We start from the raw sequence: 16,368 nt of genomic DNA, 5'->3' as shown, positions 1-16,368 counted from the left end.
AACACTTCTGAGGAAATGTTTCTATTTGTGCCTAGGAAAACCCTGAAGCTACAAGCCACATAATTTCACTTTGAAATTAATCCTGCTTTGAGCAGAGGGTTGGACTAGCTGACCTCCACAGAGTCCCTTTTTCAACTTTTTATGTAAGCAGATTTTTATTTTTTTTTCTCCTCAGGCTTAGAATCATTTCAAAAAATATTTTCCTGAGTATCTTTAACATGAGAGACAGTCAAACATTACTGAACCAGGTACACGTAAGGGGAGGGATATGAGACCAGCACTTAAAGACAACTATTATCCGGCCATATCTTAAACAAAACCCCAACCCCACAGACACACATTTCACGAGTAACAGCCTTAGCAAAGCCTGCCCTTCTACTGATCCATCACAAACCCCATGTTTGTGATGTTAATAAGTGTTACACAGTAATATTTATTCCCTCCTCTTGCATTCCCTGTAGTTTTACTGCTCCCCATGGAATTCAGTTCTGCCCACACTGCCTTGACCCTTTACTGAGACTGTAAATGTCACCTGTTGGTATGTTAAAAGTCATATATACCTAAGCCTTTTCCTTCCAGCTATTTACTACTCTCTACATTACGGTAGCAAGACTATTGTTATTACAGTCTGAAAGCTGAAAGACAGATACTACAGAAGAAAAGTTCTAGCGTAGAGATAACTGAACTGCATTATAACCATATAGTTACAGCAGTAAAGAGACCAGAGAAGCATTTGTGAAATTTTTTAACAAAATTACGTGTTCTTCTTAGGCCTAATGACACAACAGCAATAGTCTTTCCACAGACAATCTGGCTAGCAACAGGAGTAAACGCACATTCCAGTTCTCTATCCTTTTTTAGTGGAAAAACAAATCAAAACCAGGACCAGACTTGAAAGAGGACATTATATTAGATGAAAACAAGTAGAGCACGCTGATCAAACCAGAAAGTGAAGCCATAAGAATGCTATCTGATAATATGTCCTTTACACACGAAAAATTTCAAGAGACTTGCAGAGCTCTTAATATGGGGCAGCACTTTCTTCTGAAGAGACGTCTACCTACAATGCTTCTCTGAAAAGTATTTCAGCATCATAAATTTCAATTAAGGCAGCCTTCTAAAGGAACAGGAAATAAAAATATTAAAAGCCATTACAGTAAACCAGAAAAAACATAAAAGAAAAAAATTTTTAAAAGTCTAAAGAAGTGACATAAAAGACGTTTATCATGACAGCAGACTTTCACATAAACACATCAGACAGATTTGTAATGAGCTTCCTGCTATTGCTATTTGTTTTTAAACAAGGAGGCTTTCAGATAAAGCAATCCCTGCTCACATTTAAGAACATACTGCAGAAGAGATGGAGAAGTATGACCTGATTTTGATGTCAAAACTTTGTTCAACACATACAGCTAGTTTATCAAATCTACAGTACGAACTATTCCCAAATAAGCAATCTACTTCTGCTCACCTTTGCATAAACAAACTAAAGGCAAAATACCAGAACAGAAAAAATTCAGTGCCAATTAGATCCAACACGTTAAAATATTTTTCCAGTTACCACTGAAAGCTATTAAGTGCATTTACACCATCAATCTGGACCACTTCCTATTTATTCAAGGATCCCGTTCCCTGTATCTGTACTGCATGTAACTTAAATCACTCTCAGCATCCCTTCTGGAAGGGAACAGCTAATCTCCTGGGAGTATTTTGATGGTAAAATAATCCAGGACTGCACCACAGGCAGAATTCTTGAGACAGCCCACGGTCTTGCTGCTTTCATTTAATCCAGTCTGATAGTACCATCCCTAGAAGACTTTGCCTTGTCACATGCCCATATCCCAGACACTCAACCTACAGCACTAACCCGTATCGCCACACAACAAAAGCGGGAATATGGAAACTAGAAAGTTTGTTCCCAGAACACGGGCACATGATTGATACGTGGCAATTGTTAAAAGGAACTGAAAAAACCCCATATGTTAAAAACGCTACAAGTCTGAAAAATATCCCATGGGCACGGGACAGGGTACAGTGCCTTCTCATTGAAGGGAACAGCTTAGCTTGGAGGACTGCCGACTGGCCAGGGGAACAGGGACTACTCCCCAAGGGCGGCACAGATATAACCAGTATTGCTACAGCTTAAAGTTAAACTGCTAAAGATTCCATAAATTTAAACACTAAATGCAGAAAACGAAGGTTCCTTTGCTAAAGAACTAATATAGTATAAAGGTGAACAAGCTTTCCAATACAATATTTTGATCTAGTGCAATCTAGTGCATCCACGTTCGGGAAGAAAAATTGTCATTCTCCATGATGATTTAATTCTCTACTTTTAGAAGTTAAAACTTCCATCCTTCTTTGCGGTTTTCTTCTGCATATGCATGTGTCAAACTGAAGACAAAACAGTCACTGGAAAATTAGTCCGGTTGAAAATGACAGCAGTGAAATCTTCCAAGGCTTCCCATCTGACCTTCAACACTTCCATGACAGGCCAATAGCAATCGCATTGTTTGAATGGGTGGAGATCACAAACAACGGATCTAGCTACAAAGTTTTTACACGGGAAAGCTGCACTACTGAAAGCTGCAAGCTTACAATGCCGCCCTAATGCTAGAGAGTAATTGTTAAGTCCTTGACTGCTATTTCTCTTCATTAGTGAGGAGTTACTACACCGTTTAATTGAACAGCTGTTCACTTACAATACCATACCTTCTCTGGATTTCCAATTCTTCTTGTGATGGACCATTTTGTACTTGAGAGGGAAGCTGTGAATTCTGTCGAGGCAATGTAGGACCTAAAAGTGAAGACAGACCATGAATTAATGATTTGAACTTTTATTTTGCAAAAAAGCACAAAATCAAGGAAAGAGGCCAGCCATCACGTGACATTATAGGAGCTTTTTACTTCTGCTTTTTAAGCCAAACAAGCTCAACAACGTAATACAGCAAATGAAAACTGCAACAAATGTTACCATACATATTTGCAGAATGGATTTATTTTACATGGATGAAAAGATTTCACAGAAATGCAAAATAAATTTTAGATATGATGGGACTTAACAAAAGCTTTGAAAAGCACTCCAAGTCTGAGATTTTCTTAAAACAATGAACAAGTGCTCTTGGGAGTAACAGAAAAGGCTCAAGAAGTGAAACACTCACCTAAATAGAACACTGGGAATAATAATAAAAAAAAATAAAAAAAAAGAGAACAGGAGAAAAAAAAAACATCAGAAGCTTATCACCATATCAGAAGAAGGAAGAGAAAGTATGTTTCTACAGGTCACACCAAAATTTACTCGTATTTTAGCTCACCAGCCTGGAACAAAGACCTTCCTTTGTGGATAGGCAAGTATTGTGTCCAAAGGAACAGAGGCATATAGAGAACATACAAAGTGTGCACTCTGGTAAGCACAAGAAATGCAAGAGAAGGACATGCAAATTCATCTTCAACTTTTACTGATAGGCAATTCTGAATCATACAACTTCCAAATAATTCTATATGCTAGATCTGTCTTCTAAAAACAAAGAGGCTTTTCCACTTTCCTCACAAATGTATTTACAGAACAAAGTTATTTTTAAAGAATTATCGGAAGTGAAGGATAAAGAAGTGTGGAGTGAAATACAGTAGAACATGAATGCATTGTTTCTGTAAAAATGGCCAGTAAACCAGGAAATTATCTAGACCATAGCTACACTCAAGATTATGGAATTTATAAGCAAGCAAAATGAAAAACAATAAAAACGTATCCAGTTCTGAAAACGCCCCAAAGCAAAACAGCAATTTCTTGCTGAGATTCCACCGAAGCAGTTAGAGTGATAGAGTTGTAATGAGATCTCCCCCATCTCAAATATCGAAATGTAAAAGTTGATCACCATCTGAACTTGTGAAAGTCATCCAAAAACATGAAAAGATCATGCGTTATCTGTTGAGATGTCAAGGACAGGCGATCTGCCTCAGACTTCGCAAATGAGTGTCCTGTTTAAAGGGTATACTCAAAACAGCATAGTGGTTGCACTGTGGTCATAAAGACAACAAAACCTGAGAATTATAAAAGTCTGTACTAGCTACAGTTAGAAAGTAATATAAGAACTTACTTCTGGAAGATAAAAGCAAGAGGTACTACAGAGGTTGTGTCTTCCTTATTTATTCTTTTCAGCAAGCCTCAGGTACTCATACCGACGTACACGAAGTTGCTGCGGATGCACTATTTTTGCTTGGAGTATCTCCAAGAGATACCCACAGATAAAAATATATATTATTTTTAATGCAAAAGACTGAACTGCAGTGATAATTAAGTTGTCAGTAAGTCAAAACATCTATCGTATTGCTCATCTGGAAAACTTTTCTGCTTTGAAACCTCCGAAGCCAACCCGTGCTCCTCTGTCATGTCCCCTGTGTGACAGGTGGTAGGTAGGCTTTTATGCCCGTTAAGCCATGACCGCAGCTCCCAGGCAGCCGAGCTGTGTTTGCTATCTGCACCATGCTGCAGCCTTTCATGGACTTTTAGAAGCAGACACAAGCCAGCAGTAGCTGTGTTGCTGCTTAAAGGTGCTATGTACCACTACCACTTGCCATGTCTAATGTACTCCCTTCTCAGATCTGTCATTTCTCAGTATGAAACACAATGACCTAAAAACTAATAACAAAGAACAAAAATAATAAGATACAGTCATACTATGGCCATTTAGCAAATGGAACTATTTCATGAAAATACAGTAGAAATGAAAATGGAAAACTTCCAGCCATTTAATCTTTAAAAGCATTTAATAGTCTTTTTAAACAAGGTATTATCATGCTGCAGCAGTCGAGCTTGGGCTGCCACTCTACAACCCTTCTTGCCAGTGTCCCCCCAGCTCTTTCTTCTGCACTGTTGGAAACCAACCATCTAGCTTCACTTGCACTGGCTAGTCAAACCAGTCTAGCTACCAGAAAACCCTTCTCATAGTCTCAAACGTTCTAGAGCAGAAAATCTGCTCTAGATTTTGTCAGATCTGACAGAAAATCTGTAAATTCTGCAGAACACAACCACCAGCAAGACAAGCTACTGTAACCTGGCCAACCTACTCCAGTAAGTTATGTGCTTCTTTCCTAGCTATACATGCAAGACAGCTGAACGCAATCCCTTGCTAACAATTAACATGGTGGTTCTAGTATTTCTTATACATTTTTGCCATTAGGAAATACAACCTGAGCGCACCAAAGGCTTTCAAGAAAGAAAAGTTCAGCTACTAAGTCATTTGACCTGTTCTCTGACAAAATCCTCCCTACAAGCACAGGCTCTTCTTAACCACCATGCTAATGGACACTGATAAGTTAAAGGAAGCCAAGACCACTACTTCATCACTAATACACAACTGTCTAGACAGCCAGAAAGATCGTATAATAAACTAATAAATAGGAGCTAGTTAATAAAAAGTTCTCTGAGGCTTTTGAACACTTCAAGATACTTCAGAAACATCAAGATCCGAGAGAAATATTCAGAGATACTGCCTGGAAAAAAAGTTTGATCCTTCTACAGGATCACCTTATCTTCAGAGACCAGTACAAGCTAAGTAAGAGATGAGGCTGAATAGTCTGTTCAATTCTGAGTTTTTAAGGAAAGCCTAACATCTTTCTTTTTCTAAAGAAAGCACAGATGGTGCACTCCGTGGCGCACACTGACAGACAGAGGATATAATTTCATACTAATTTGTTCAGCAGTCATTCCAGTTTAAATGCCTTCCGTTTTCCAGCTTATTCTCTCACCTTTGCATCGCTCTTCCCCTGTGACAGTTCAGGCACCAATGTAGTGAGAGATGGACTGGAAATCCAACGCGTTAAAAATCCCAGGGGGAAAGCTCTGCAACAAGTGTTTTCACCAGCTAGATGAGGGCCAGTTCTGGTTCTTCATGCAGTCCCACAGACAACTATGCTGGCATAGCTCGGAGAACAACATCAGACTGCTGGGGGCTGCTTGAGCCAAATTAAGCATCCCCAACATCACCTTTTTAAACCACAACCAGAGTTGTAGTTTATCAAACTCTTTAACTTCATTTTCACCTCCAATTGACTTCTTACCTCCGTATCTCCATTCAGGAGCTGAATTAATTCCAATTGCACGACCCTATGAAAGTATAATTAGCAAACTGGAGAAGGAAACACATGGTTTCTCCTCCCTCGATTCTTTTCGGTTTGTCAGTTCCTTCAATCTTTCCAATTGCATTATCTGCTTTGGACAATGTAATTGTAAAAACTCTCCAATCCGCTTCTTTTATGTCCCCTGCCTTATGCTAGCTGCATTGACATAGAACCTAGCTGACACTGAAGATCTCACATTCCTATGAGGTAATAGCCCTAAAACAGTATCTACTGTTCAAGATAGAAACAATACAGGTGCTACAGGCTTATGCAGCAACAAGCTACGACGTGTATTTTCATTTAGCCGGACAGGCTTGCTCAGGGGCTGGTAACATAAGGACTTGTGAAGTGTTTTTTGGGGGACCTCTGGCAGTCAGATCACGTGAAATCTTCCTCAGAACCCTACCTGCCCTAGTGTTCAAGAAAGCCAAAACACACACAAAAAAATCCACTCCTGCAATTACTGTACTGTTCAGAGTACAGCATTAAAAGACAAAATCTATTCTTTTTTAAAAAATCTAGTACCTATAGAAAAAACTGGTCAACTATCACACATAAGAATTTTAGTTTGAGGTGAAGATTTCAATTTTTTCCTCCAGAGAAACAGTTTATATAAACAACTCTGTAATTAAGCTTTCCCGCTCTTTCATATCTCAGTATGTTAGTGCCAAAACTAAGCAACACTCCAATTATAGATTCTGATATTCAAACCAAAGTATGGCTGACTGAATCAAAGTATGACTGAAAAAATGGACCGAAAGCAGACAGCAAGTTAATTTATAAAGGCATATTCTATAAAGCTAAGTGCACTGATTAATCATCATCTTTAGAAAAGATGTTCATTAAGGACAGTTTGATTGTCCTTGACCTGTTAAGCAAAGACGACATCCCAGGCAAGAGTTCAAAACCACAGCAAAAAGATGCGTTTCTGTAATAAGACTGTAAGAACATATATTAAAAAAAAAAATAAAGGTGTTTTACTAAATGCTTAAAAGTTTTCTGAATGAATGGAAAGTAGGCTTTTTCAGAGATCTATGCTAGGAAGTAATAAAAGAAATTATTATGGAGAAGTAACCTCTTTCACTCGTCTCTAGCTCCCTCTCCTCCCGTTCAGAGCCTGGCCTGCTCTAGGACAGCACGGAACAAAGTCTGGGGAGACTTGCTCACTAGCCTTCAGCAGAAACAAAACAGCACCTCTAGACCTGGACTTGCACTATGGATTTATAAACAAGACTATGACAGTCAAAAACCAGGGCATTAACAAGTGACAAAGCTATTCTCTAGTACTTCTATTGGGACAAATCATCTTCCAGCTGAGACTTCTCTTTCCTTCAATTGTCTATTTCCTCATACTTGGCTACGATTTTTTAAGTACCATCAGCTGAGTTCATTTACTCATCGCTTGGACTTACTTTAGCAGATTGGTAACTATTTTGCATTTTCTATACTAAAGGAAATGCTTTCTATTCCACTTCACAAGCACTTTTACCTGACAAAGGTAATAAAAGGGGACAAGAATAACAAAAATATTCATTAAAATACATTTGGCTTTAAGTAGAGATAAGCCTCCTATCAATACCAGCAGAGCCTTGGAAACCAAGTGCTGATAACCTGGGTGCCAGGCTTGCCTCAGCACTAGCTTGCTGGGTGACCTGGAGCAGGCTTGCAGTGTCCCTCTGCCACCCTTCAATGCAGGAGAAGACAGAGCTTTGACAGCAGAGTACTACAGTTGCTTAATGAAACTACAATACCACCATCTTAAAAAAGCATATATCAGAAGTTAAATATATTAATGCCATCTACTGCAGCATATTTATTACTTTTCTTTCCTCCAGTTCTGTCAAAATTTGTCTAAATAGCAATGTCATAGATGATGACTCTCACTTTTTGCACATAATACTAAAGAAATGAGCCTAACAAAGCTGTACTTCCACAATTACGCTCACGATTCTATGACAACACCCTGTTTCTGAAAGGCAGTAGATTTAATACAGCTACAACTTCTACTGGTAATATTTTTAAGACAACATGAACCCTCAAGAGAAAAATAAACTGACGTTCCCCAATGTTTATTAAACAAAACTTTATCCACAAAATTAATATACTTCTCTGTGTGTTTCCCATGTAGTTAAGACCGACTACCAAATTTTAAAGATGTTCTTTGGGTTGCCCACCCAAAGCTTAATTCTTTCACCCAATACCAACGCTAATCCTGAAGAACCACACAAATCAGAAATACCAAACAGGCAACACTTAAAAGTGAGTATAACTCCAAAAACTTAGCAACTCTCCCTTCACTTCCGAATACCACAACTAAAATCAATGATGCTTTCAATACAGTTATGCGCAATTAAAATGAAACAGAAGTATTTTGTCCAATAAACAGTTAAAATTTCCTCTAGGTTAATATTCTTGCATATAAATCAGGATCAGTTAATCAGGATTACCTATTACAGAATCTAGTAGCTACAAAAATACTTTCTTTAATCAATCCCATATTTAAAAGGAAAATAAAAAACTTCCTAGCAAAAAGAGAAATATTATCCTACTTCTTAAAACAGAGGTAACAGCCCATCACGTTACTGCCATTCTGACAGGGAGTGCTGACAGCCTGCTCCAGAGGCTTGCCAGGAGTACAAGGATATCATAATTACTTCATTGCAGTAGAATCATTTTTCTCTCAAAACAAGTTTTAGCATTATATGAAGCACAACAGTACGAGGAGGAGCATTTGAGATCTCCCCCCACCCTACATATAAATTTCTCATTTCAGTCTCCTATAGTCTCTACATATATTCCAATTAGTTAACCCCAGCTTTTGTTTCAGTTTGCTTTTCCCAAAGATATTAAATTATTTGATCTATGATATAAGTAAGTGCATTCCCCTGTCAGCAAGGATTTAATGAACTATCTTTGCTCTAACAGAAAGGACTCCACATCAGTGGAAAACGCATGCATCTTTTCCCCGACAAAGGTTCGATTATTTAATAACTGGACAACTGAACTTTTAGGGTTACTAATAATTTCAAAGAAATTTAATCTCAAGGTCTTTTTCCCAAAGATTAGATGAACAAAATAAAGAGACCCTGGAAACAAAAAGCCCCTATGTTTTTTGTTCCTCCTTACCATTTTCCTATGAATTAAAGTGTCATCTAAGACAATATTAGAACAGCTTCACTGAAACCATTCCTATCCTTGTTTTTATATACAGAATATCTCAAAATCTTTTCAAGAAGCAATATATAACTGTTAAAGAGAACTACAAAAAGCACCATGAATCTTACATATATGTAATTCTATTAGAAAGAATTAGAATAGGCTTATTTACGGTTGTACGACATCCTTCAATTCTTCTTTTGCCGCTTTCATCTTCTGCAACGAACAACTTAAAGTACCTCCTCAAATGCAAATGACACATATATAAATCTCATACTTAGTTTCTTATTCTCTTAGCAAGGCTTTCCTGGGACTGAAGACAGATGCCACACCAAAAAAACACCAGTTCCAGCTGAACTAGAAGGTACTTTTTGCAGCAAAACCGAGTATGATACCCCTTTGTTCCTCCCATCTCCCAGCGCACACCTCCCCTTCCTTGCCCTTATTCCTTCAAAGGAATAATCCATTTTCTCACACATCAGAGAATTTTCTCAGACATCTAATTTCCCTTCACTGAGGCTCTTCTCTCATTCCAGAGTCACTTTGATTGCAGAACACTGAGCTCTACTTAATGCAGATATGAAAATTTTCTTTGTAATTCAATGCAAAATCTTCCCAGAAAGCAGTCATCTTTACTCTCAATAATTAAGACCAATTCCTGAATATCTGAACACAATGCACACAGCCTTAAAGCCAGAAATCCTCTTCAAATGATCTCTTAAACTGATGACACATACTTGTCATTTGATGAAGGTGTAACTTTTGACCACCTCAGACAATTATTTAATGAATGAGTCTTTCAAAATTTTCCCAAATGAGTGCCAGAAACAAATCTTGGTACGTTTTTAATACATCTCCTAAACAGTGTGGGGCAAGAACTTGGAGCATTCATAGTCAAGAGAAAGCGCAGTCCTGCGTTGTTGTCTTTCTCTTCTGGATTTGCAGGTGGCCTACAATCTGCTCAAGCAGCCAGCAGGAAAATAGGGTCTGGTTGAATGGCTACCAGCTAATACAATCATTCAAACCAGCACAGGGTGAAAACGCTTTGACTTTTACATTGACTTAAATATAAATGTTCCAGCGCAAGAGAAATTAGGATGATCACGTGATCAGCACTGCAAATCAGGGAGAGGAAAATAAAATCGAGACACAGCGTATTTCAGATAATGTCACTAACAAGGCAGCCATCAGTTCAGAGTCCTCCGAGACAAACCTGTACTGCTTTTTAAAAGAAAATTGCCAGTTGTGGTAAAGCCTTTGCTCTGCTCCAACTTCAAACACTTTCATTCTGCATTCTGAACTCATTAGAATGACAAAAAGCCCGTCACTGGTCAGTGGTACAGACACACAGTGTCTTCGCCTCTGCTGCTGTAGATCCACTAGAGGGAGATCCTAAATTAAACATTCTCAAATTATACCGGCAATACAACAGGTGAAGATGCCAACGGCAAGCAAGATCAATGACATTTTTCAAATATATACAAGACAAGGAGACGACACGATTTTTTTTTCTTTTGAAAGAGTGAGAAAAGAGCCGTAAGTTACAGCTGACTTGCAAACCAAAAGGATGCCCACAAAATAACCTTTACAAAATATTCCTCAGAAATTATTTAGATTTCTGTGAACCCTTGAACACGTAACATTTAAAGTTCATCTAGTTTTATGAATTTCTGAACAGTATGCTCAGCTAACATTAAAACTGCTTTCATGAACAAAACATAACTTAAAATAGCCAAGCTAATAAAAGAAATATCCAAAATGCGAAAACACAGCAGAAAATAAGGATACTGCAAGAATCAAACTAACTGCAAGCAATTCTACAGTAAAAGGGAACCTATCTATATAGGAATTCTTTAATTTACTTCAGTTGGAGATTCTATATGCTGTTTTAGGTATACTAGGAAACACTGCAATTTACATCAATTATTAAGAGACAAGTTGTCCTCTTCAGGTACAGATTTTTGAAGCAGTATCATACAAATACCAACTAGGACTGCATGTGTTAGAAATTTTTAAAAGTCTAGCAGATTAATTGAAAGAAATAAAACTATCAATATATAATGTATTTATCTTCATGTATAAGCACAAATTCCTTTCATAACGTATAACCCTCAACACCTTCTCAAAAAAAAAAAGGCGGCTAATTTGTTTATAGAAAGGGGGTGGCAGTTGCAGTCCATTTCCTAAAATGAAGAGCTAATAATAGAGCCTCAGAGCCAGTGACCTAAGTAAATATTCAGCTATGTCATACAATCACAGAATGGTTTGGGTTGGAAGGAACCTTAAAGATCATCTCGTTCCCACCCCCCTGCCCTGGGCAGGGACACCTCCCACCAGACCAGGCTGCTCAAAGCCCCATCCAGCCTGGCCTGGAACACCTCCAGGGATGGGGCAGCCACAGCTTCTCTGGGCAACAGAGATGCTAGGGGGAAAAAAAAAAAAAAAAAAAAGATAAAAAAATTAACACCAAGGATTAATTTCTAGCTGTACTAAAGGAAATTATAGCAACTACAGAGAAAAGAAATGCACTGAACTTTGAGCAAGGAATCCAATTAGTTTGTTTCTGAATTGCAAGCTACTTAGTATCCTTAGTATCCTATTTCCATTATTGAAGCAGGCACATTCAGAAAGATACTGGATCTTTTTTACTTCTTACACTGATGCAGGTCAGAAAAATTAAGTAATATGTGTATCATACACTGTCAAACCTCCCAGCTGATACAACTTAGGAAACTTGTTGACAGTATTCTAACACAGATACATTATGAACATTTACCTTTAAACATTGTCTGGAAATGGTAACAAGCTTACAAAGTGATTCTATATGCACCATTATGAATTTTTTTTTTTTTTTTTTTTTTTTTTTTTTTTTTTTTTTTTACAAGCTTCAGTGCAAAACTACTCATCTCCAGACATCTGCTGAAGCGGCACTGATAACGTTAAGCTTCGTTTTTATTTCATCTTGATGGAAGCTAGAGCAACTATGTGTCTGTTAAACAGGTGAGTGATAGCTAACCTTAAACAGCCACAGTCCTCCTTGGCTGACAGAAGTTACAGGAGAACAGTTACCTCCTCCTGTGCTGATGGTGTCCACCATTTGTTTGTGATGCGGCTAATTAATGCATTTTGACTTGTACCTACCACTACCAAGTCAAATCACAAGAAAGAGAAACAAAGAGACTATCTCACAACTCAGAAAACATACAACCAGTCACTATAAAACATAATTACACAACTTAATTCATGTCCTTGTCTGACCTACACCCTGAAGCCACAAAGAACAAACTAGGCAGACTACAGCACCGTAGCCAGCAGCTGGGACGCAACATTACAGTCATACTCAACTCTCCTTTCGTAAGTCATGCAAAAAACCACCTGAAAACAAAACAACCTCCCAATCATCAGGGATTAACTGGCATCACACTGAATGAAGCAGACAAACTCAAATCAAAGGGCCACTTCAGAGATCAACGAAGACACTACAGCAGAATGATTTGGAAGAACTCAATATTTGGGATAAGCAGAGGACTGAATCCTAAGTACAGTGATTTTTAGACTAACTGCAAAGCTCAGTTCCACTCCTCTATCCCCATTCATTTAAGAAATTACTGAGGTGATGCAACAGAAAGTTATTTTCACAGAGTTGTTTGCTCCTGTGGAATTATATTGATTCTAGGTTATTGTCTGAATGACATTTTGTATTATTAAAGTAACATTCAAGGAACCCCGTTAAAACAATTTTAGTTTTGTCCTAGTCTAAATAATGAGTCTTTATAAACTGAAGCAGCATCTTAGTTCAATAAAATTTCTACTACTGAAGAATATAACAACATAGTAGTTAGCCCACATATCCTTTGCATAAAACACCAAGAGAACTAGTCGTTAGATAAATTACAATAATCTGTGAAATGAAAAAACAGACACGGACCAACTGAAAAGTGAGCACTGTCGTGCCTGCTTGTCATTTCAGGCTCTCTAGTAGCTCAGCTGTAATGTTAGGAAAAGGAGTTATACTAAATGATGAAAAATATATACATGTATATACACCCACACACTTGTTTGAAACATGTTGTACCAAACTCTTCAAGTACAGGTAACAGGAAACAACGTAAAACCCTCAAACTTGTTCTGATTATCATAAAACAGGCCTTCTCAGACTTTACATCAAACGAGTAGAAACTTACACTTCACATGTTCCCAAACGTTGGTTGGGAAATAGACGATAAACAGTCAGAATGCATTAAATAATTACAATCAAGTAACCCTTAGGGAAAGGAGAACTAAGGGATTTAGAAGACAAAATATCCAACTGTGAGGTAGGAGAATGGGATACACAAATGGATTATTTTAGATGGCGTGAAGAAGCCTTATACCCGTTTATATTTCAGCCTCGTATGCTGCATAACAGCATAAGCACTGCAGAATTTATCATCCTTCTTGGTCTAGATGGCGTACTTTCAAAGGTAAGTACTAGAAACAACTATCAGAATAAAAAGCAGCTTGATAAAGTCACTTTTGTTTGCTGTAGTTGAGACAGCGTTAATAAGGTTATCTACAGCTTCTCTTCTACACAAGAGAAAGAAAACCTGGCACAGAAGCACTATCTCTTGTTACACGGGCAATCTTTAAAGTTTAATGAAGACAAAAGAATTCTATTTGGTTACAAGAACACAAAAGTCTCTTGAAGTCTTTCAAAATAAAACCTCCCCCTGTGTGTGTCCCAGTGTTACGCTGATCCATTTGCTGTAGAGGCTATCTAGAATACATTACAGACACCACCTGAAGACTGAAAGCCACTAAGTTTTCCACCAATACTTTAAATCCTCTATGTCATCCTGTTCTCCAAACAAATTAAATGATAGATCTGTTGTCTAAATCATACATACTCATCTGAATGGTACCCCTGGATCTAAGGTTTCCAAGCCAAAAAACTCTATATGTTAAGAAACGCCAAAGAGGATGACCTGAATTACAAAGTTCAGAGGAAAAAAACTAACATTTTCATAATAAACTGGCACTCAATGAGAATGAAAAATGCCAATACACGTGCTCAATTTGGCCAGGTAGAGTTAATTTTCTTCACAGTAGCTAGTATGGGGCTATGTTTTGGTTTTGTGCTGGAAACAGTGCTGTTAACAGAGGGATGTTTTAGTCAGTGCTGAGCAGTGCTCACACAGTCAAGGCCTTTTCTGCTCCTCATATCGCCCCGCCAGCGAGCAGGCTGAGAGGGCACAAGAAGTTGGGAGGGGACACAGCCAGGACAGCTGACCCCGACTGACCAAAGGGCTGTTCCATGCCGTATGATGTCATGTTCAGCATATAAAGCTGGAGGAAGGAGGAGAAATGGGGGGACGTTCAGAGCGATGGTGTTTGTCTTCCCAAGTAACCGTTACGCGTGATGGAGCCCTGCTTTGCTGGAGATGGATGAAGACCTGCCTGTCCATGGGAAGCAGCAAATGAATTCCATGTTTTGCTTTACTTATTAAACTGTCTGTCTCTCAACCCAGGAATTTTCTCACTTTTACTCTTTTGATTCTCTCCCCCCCTCACTAGGGGAGAGCGAGCAGGTGCTCAGTTGTCAGCTGGGGTTAAACTACAACAGCACATTAAAGAACACTGGATGCCTTTAGAAATCCTGAAAAGTACCCTCATTAAGAGCTACACATTTGTTGGTCAGGTGTTTTGCTTTTGTTTCCTAAAAAAAAAAAGCAAAGTCAGTAAGTTTTTATATGTAATAGGTAACATTAAAATAGGTTTACTTGTTAGAAATTGCATTTACACAGATGGCAGTCAAGTTGAGAATCACCATTAAGCAGCAGCAAATAGGCAGACAAAACACCCAAATAATTAAAATGGCTAGAGGCTGAATCATGATTAGAAACAAGACTTCTTGAATTTTATGCATAAACATTTGATTTTTTCCATCTCTGTATTTGAACAATCTTAAAAAAAAAAGTTAAGAGACTCTTACCAGCTTCCTGTGAATTTAATACTTCTAAGGCATGCATCATGGCACTTGCGAAGACATTGGCATCTTCTTTGCTGCCAAAATTCAGACCATACACCTGCCTAGCATCACGCCACTGGTGGAAGGTCTGTGTAGCCTGATTGTACTTCAGCCCTTTTGGAATGGCACAATTTATTACCACCTATAATCATTAAAAAAAAAAATTACTGTTTAAAATTGCCATTTCATCACAAGTTTCAGCTTCATGTAGATTTTATTCCCCAACCATGTGGTTTAATTACAGTCCCACAACCTAGATCACAACGTTGAAGTACACAGCCATTTCAATTTTAACTCCAATGGCATACGAAATCAGTGATGAGAATACACGAGGGGACTAATGAGATATTTTGTATCAACTTTCATAGCTTAAGTGTTCTTATTTCAAAAGATGCAGTGACGTTTCACGACAGCAACGCAGTAGTATCAACAGTTCTGCCTTTCAGTAGCAGAGTACTTCATGTGAATATGTATTTGGATTTCAGAATCTCAGTTTTCCATTAACTTGTTCGAATTATATTTTTTAACCAAGTTATCACCTTCTCACTGTGGCTGCTGCACCCCTTCGCTTGACGTGCTTTCAGCGGCAGTTATGTGGACTTCTGCTGTGCATCACAAGGTACCGTTTTGCAAGATCATTATGGCTTACGCTAAAGGGTGATAAATTCTAGCTAAGCGGACAACCATTAATTACAAGCCATCCACTAAGAGGAACCCATTGCACTTGGATAACTATATCCTCTCACTTTTTTCCGCTGAATAACGTGAGGAAAAAATTAAAAACGTTTGTTCTCAGATGAATGCACTGAGATCATTTATTCTTGGAATACGTGTTTACTGACAAATCACACAGAACATTATCAGTCTATGCTTCAGGTGTGTGATAAATGACCAAGAACAGACCAAAAGAATTTTGTGAAGTGTTGGGAGAGGGGGAAACAGATACAGAAGCTTTCCTCAAACAAAAAGATTAGGACTTTAACCCCACCTCAAATATCACAAGGCAGAACATATTTCAAGACAGAGTGCTAAATTTCACGTTTAATCATGATCTAATAACTTCTTTATCAAGGAAATTAAGATGT

General features: G+C 38.1%; 1 protein-coding gene across 6 annotated transcripts in view; it reads right to left on the bottom strand.

The window, feature by feature from the left end:
- Positions 1-16,368, bottom strand: part of ENAH (ENAH actin regulator) — a 100,109-nt gene that overhangs the window by 35,310 nt on the left and 48,431 nt on the right. For all 6 annotated transcript variants that reach the window (XM_063328204.1, XM_063328206.1, XM_063328207.1 and 3 more), the window contains exons 3-4: positions 15,248-15,425; positions 2,713-2,797 (exon numbers count right to left, since the gene is read on the bottom strand). In XM_063328204.1, the coding sequence (XP_063184274.1) occupies positions 2,713-2,797; positions 15,248-15,425 (263 nt within the window). The remainder of the gene's footprint in view (positions 1-2,712; positions 2,798-15,247; positions 15,426-16,368) is intronic.

Source organism: Chroicocephalus ridibundus, chromosome 3, assembly GCF_963924245.1.
Source record: "Chroicocephalus ridibundus chromosome 3, bChrRid1.1, whole genome shotgun sequence".
In the NCBI taxonomy this organism is placed as follows: Eukaryota; Metazoa; Chordata; class Aves; order Charadriiformes; family Laridae; genus Chroicocephalus; species Chroicocephalus ridibundus.
Note: the sequence above shows the minus strand (reverse complement) of the source record. Positions and strands in the feature narration are given on the sequence as shown.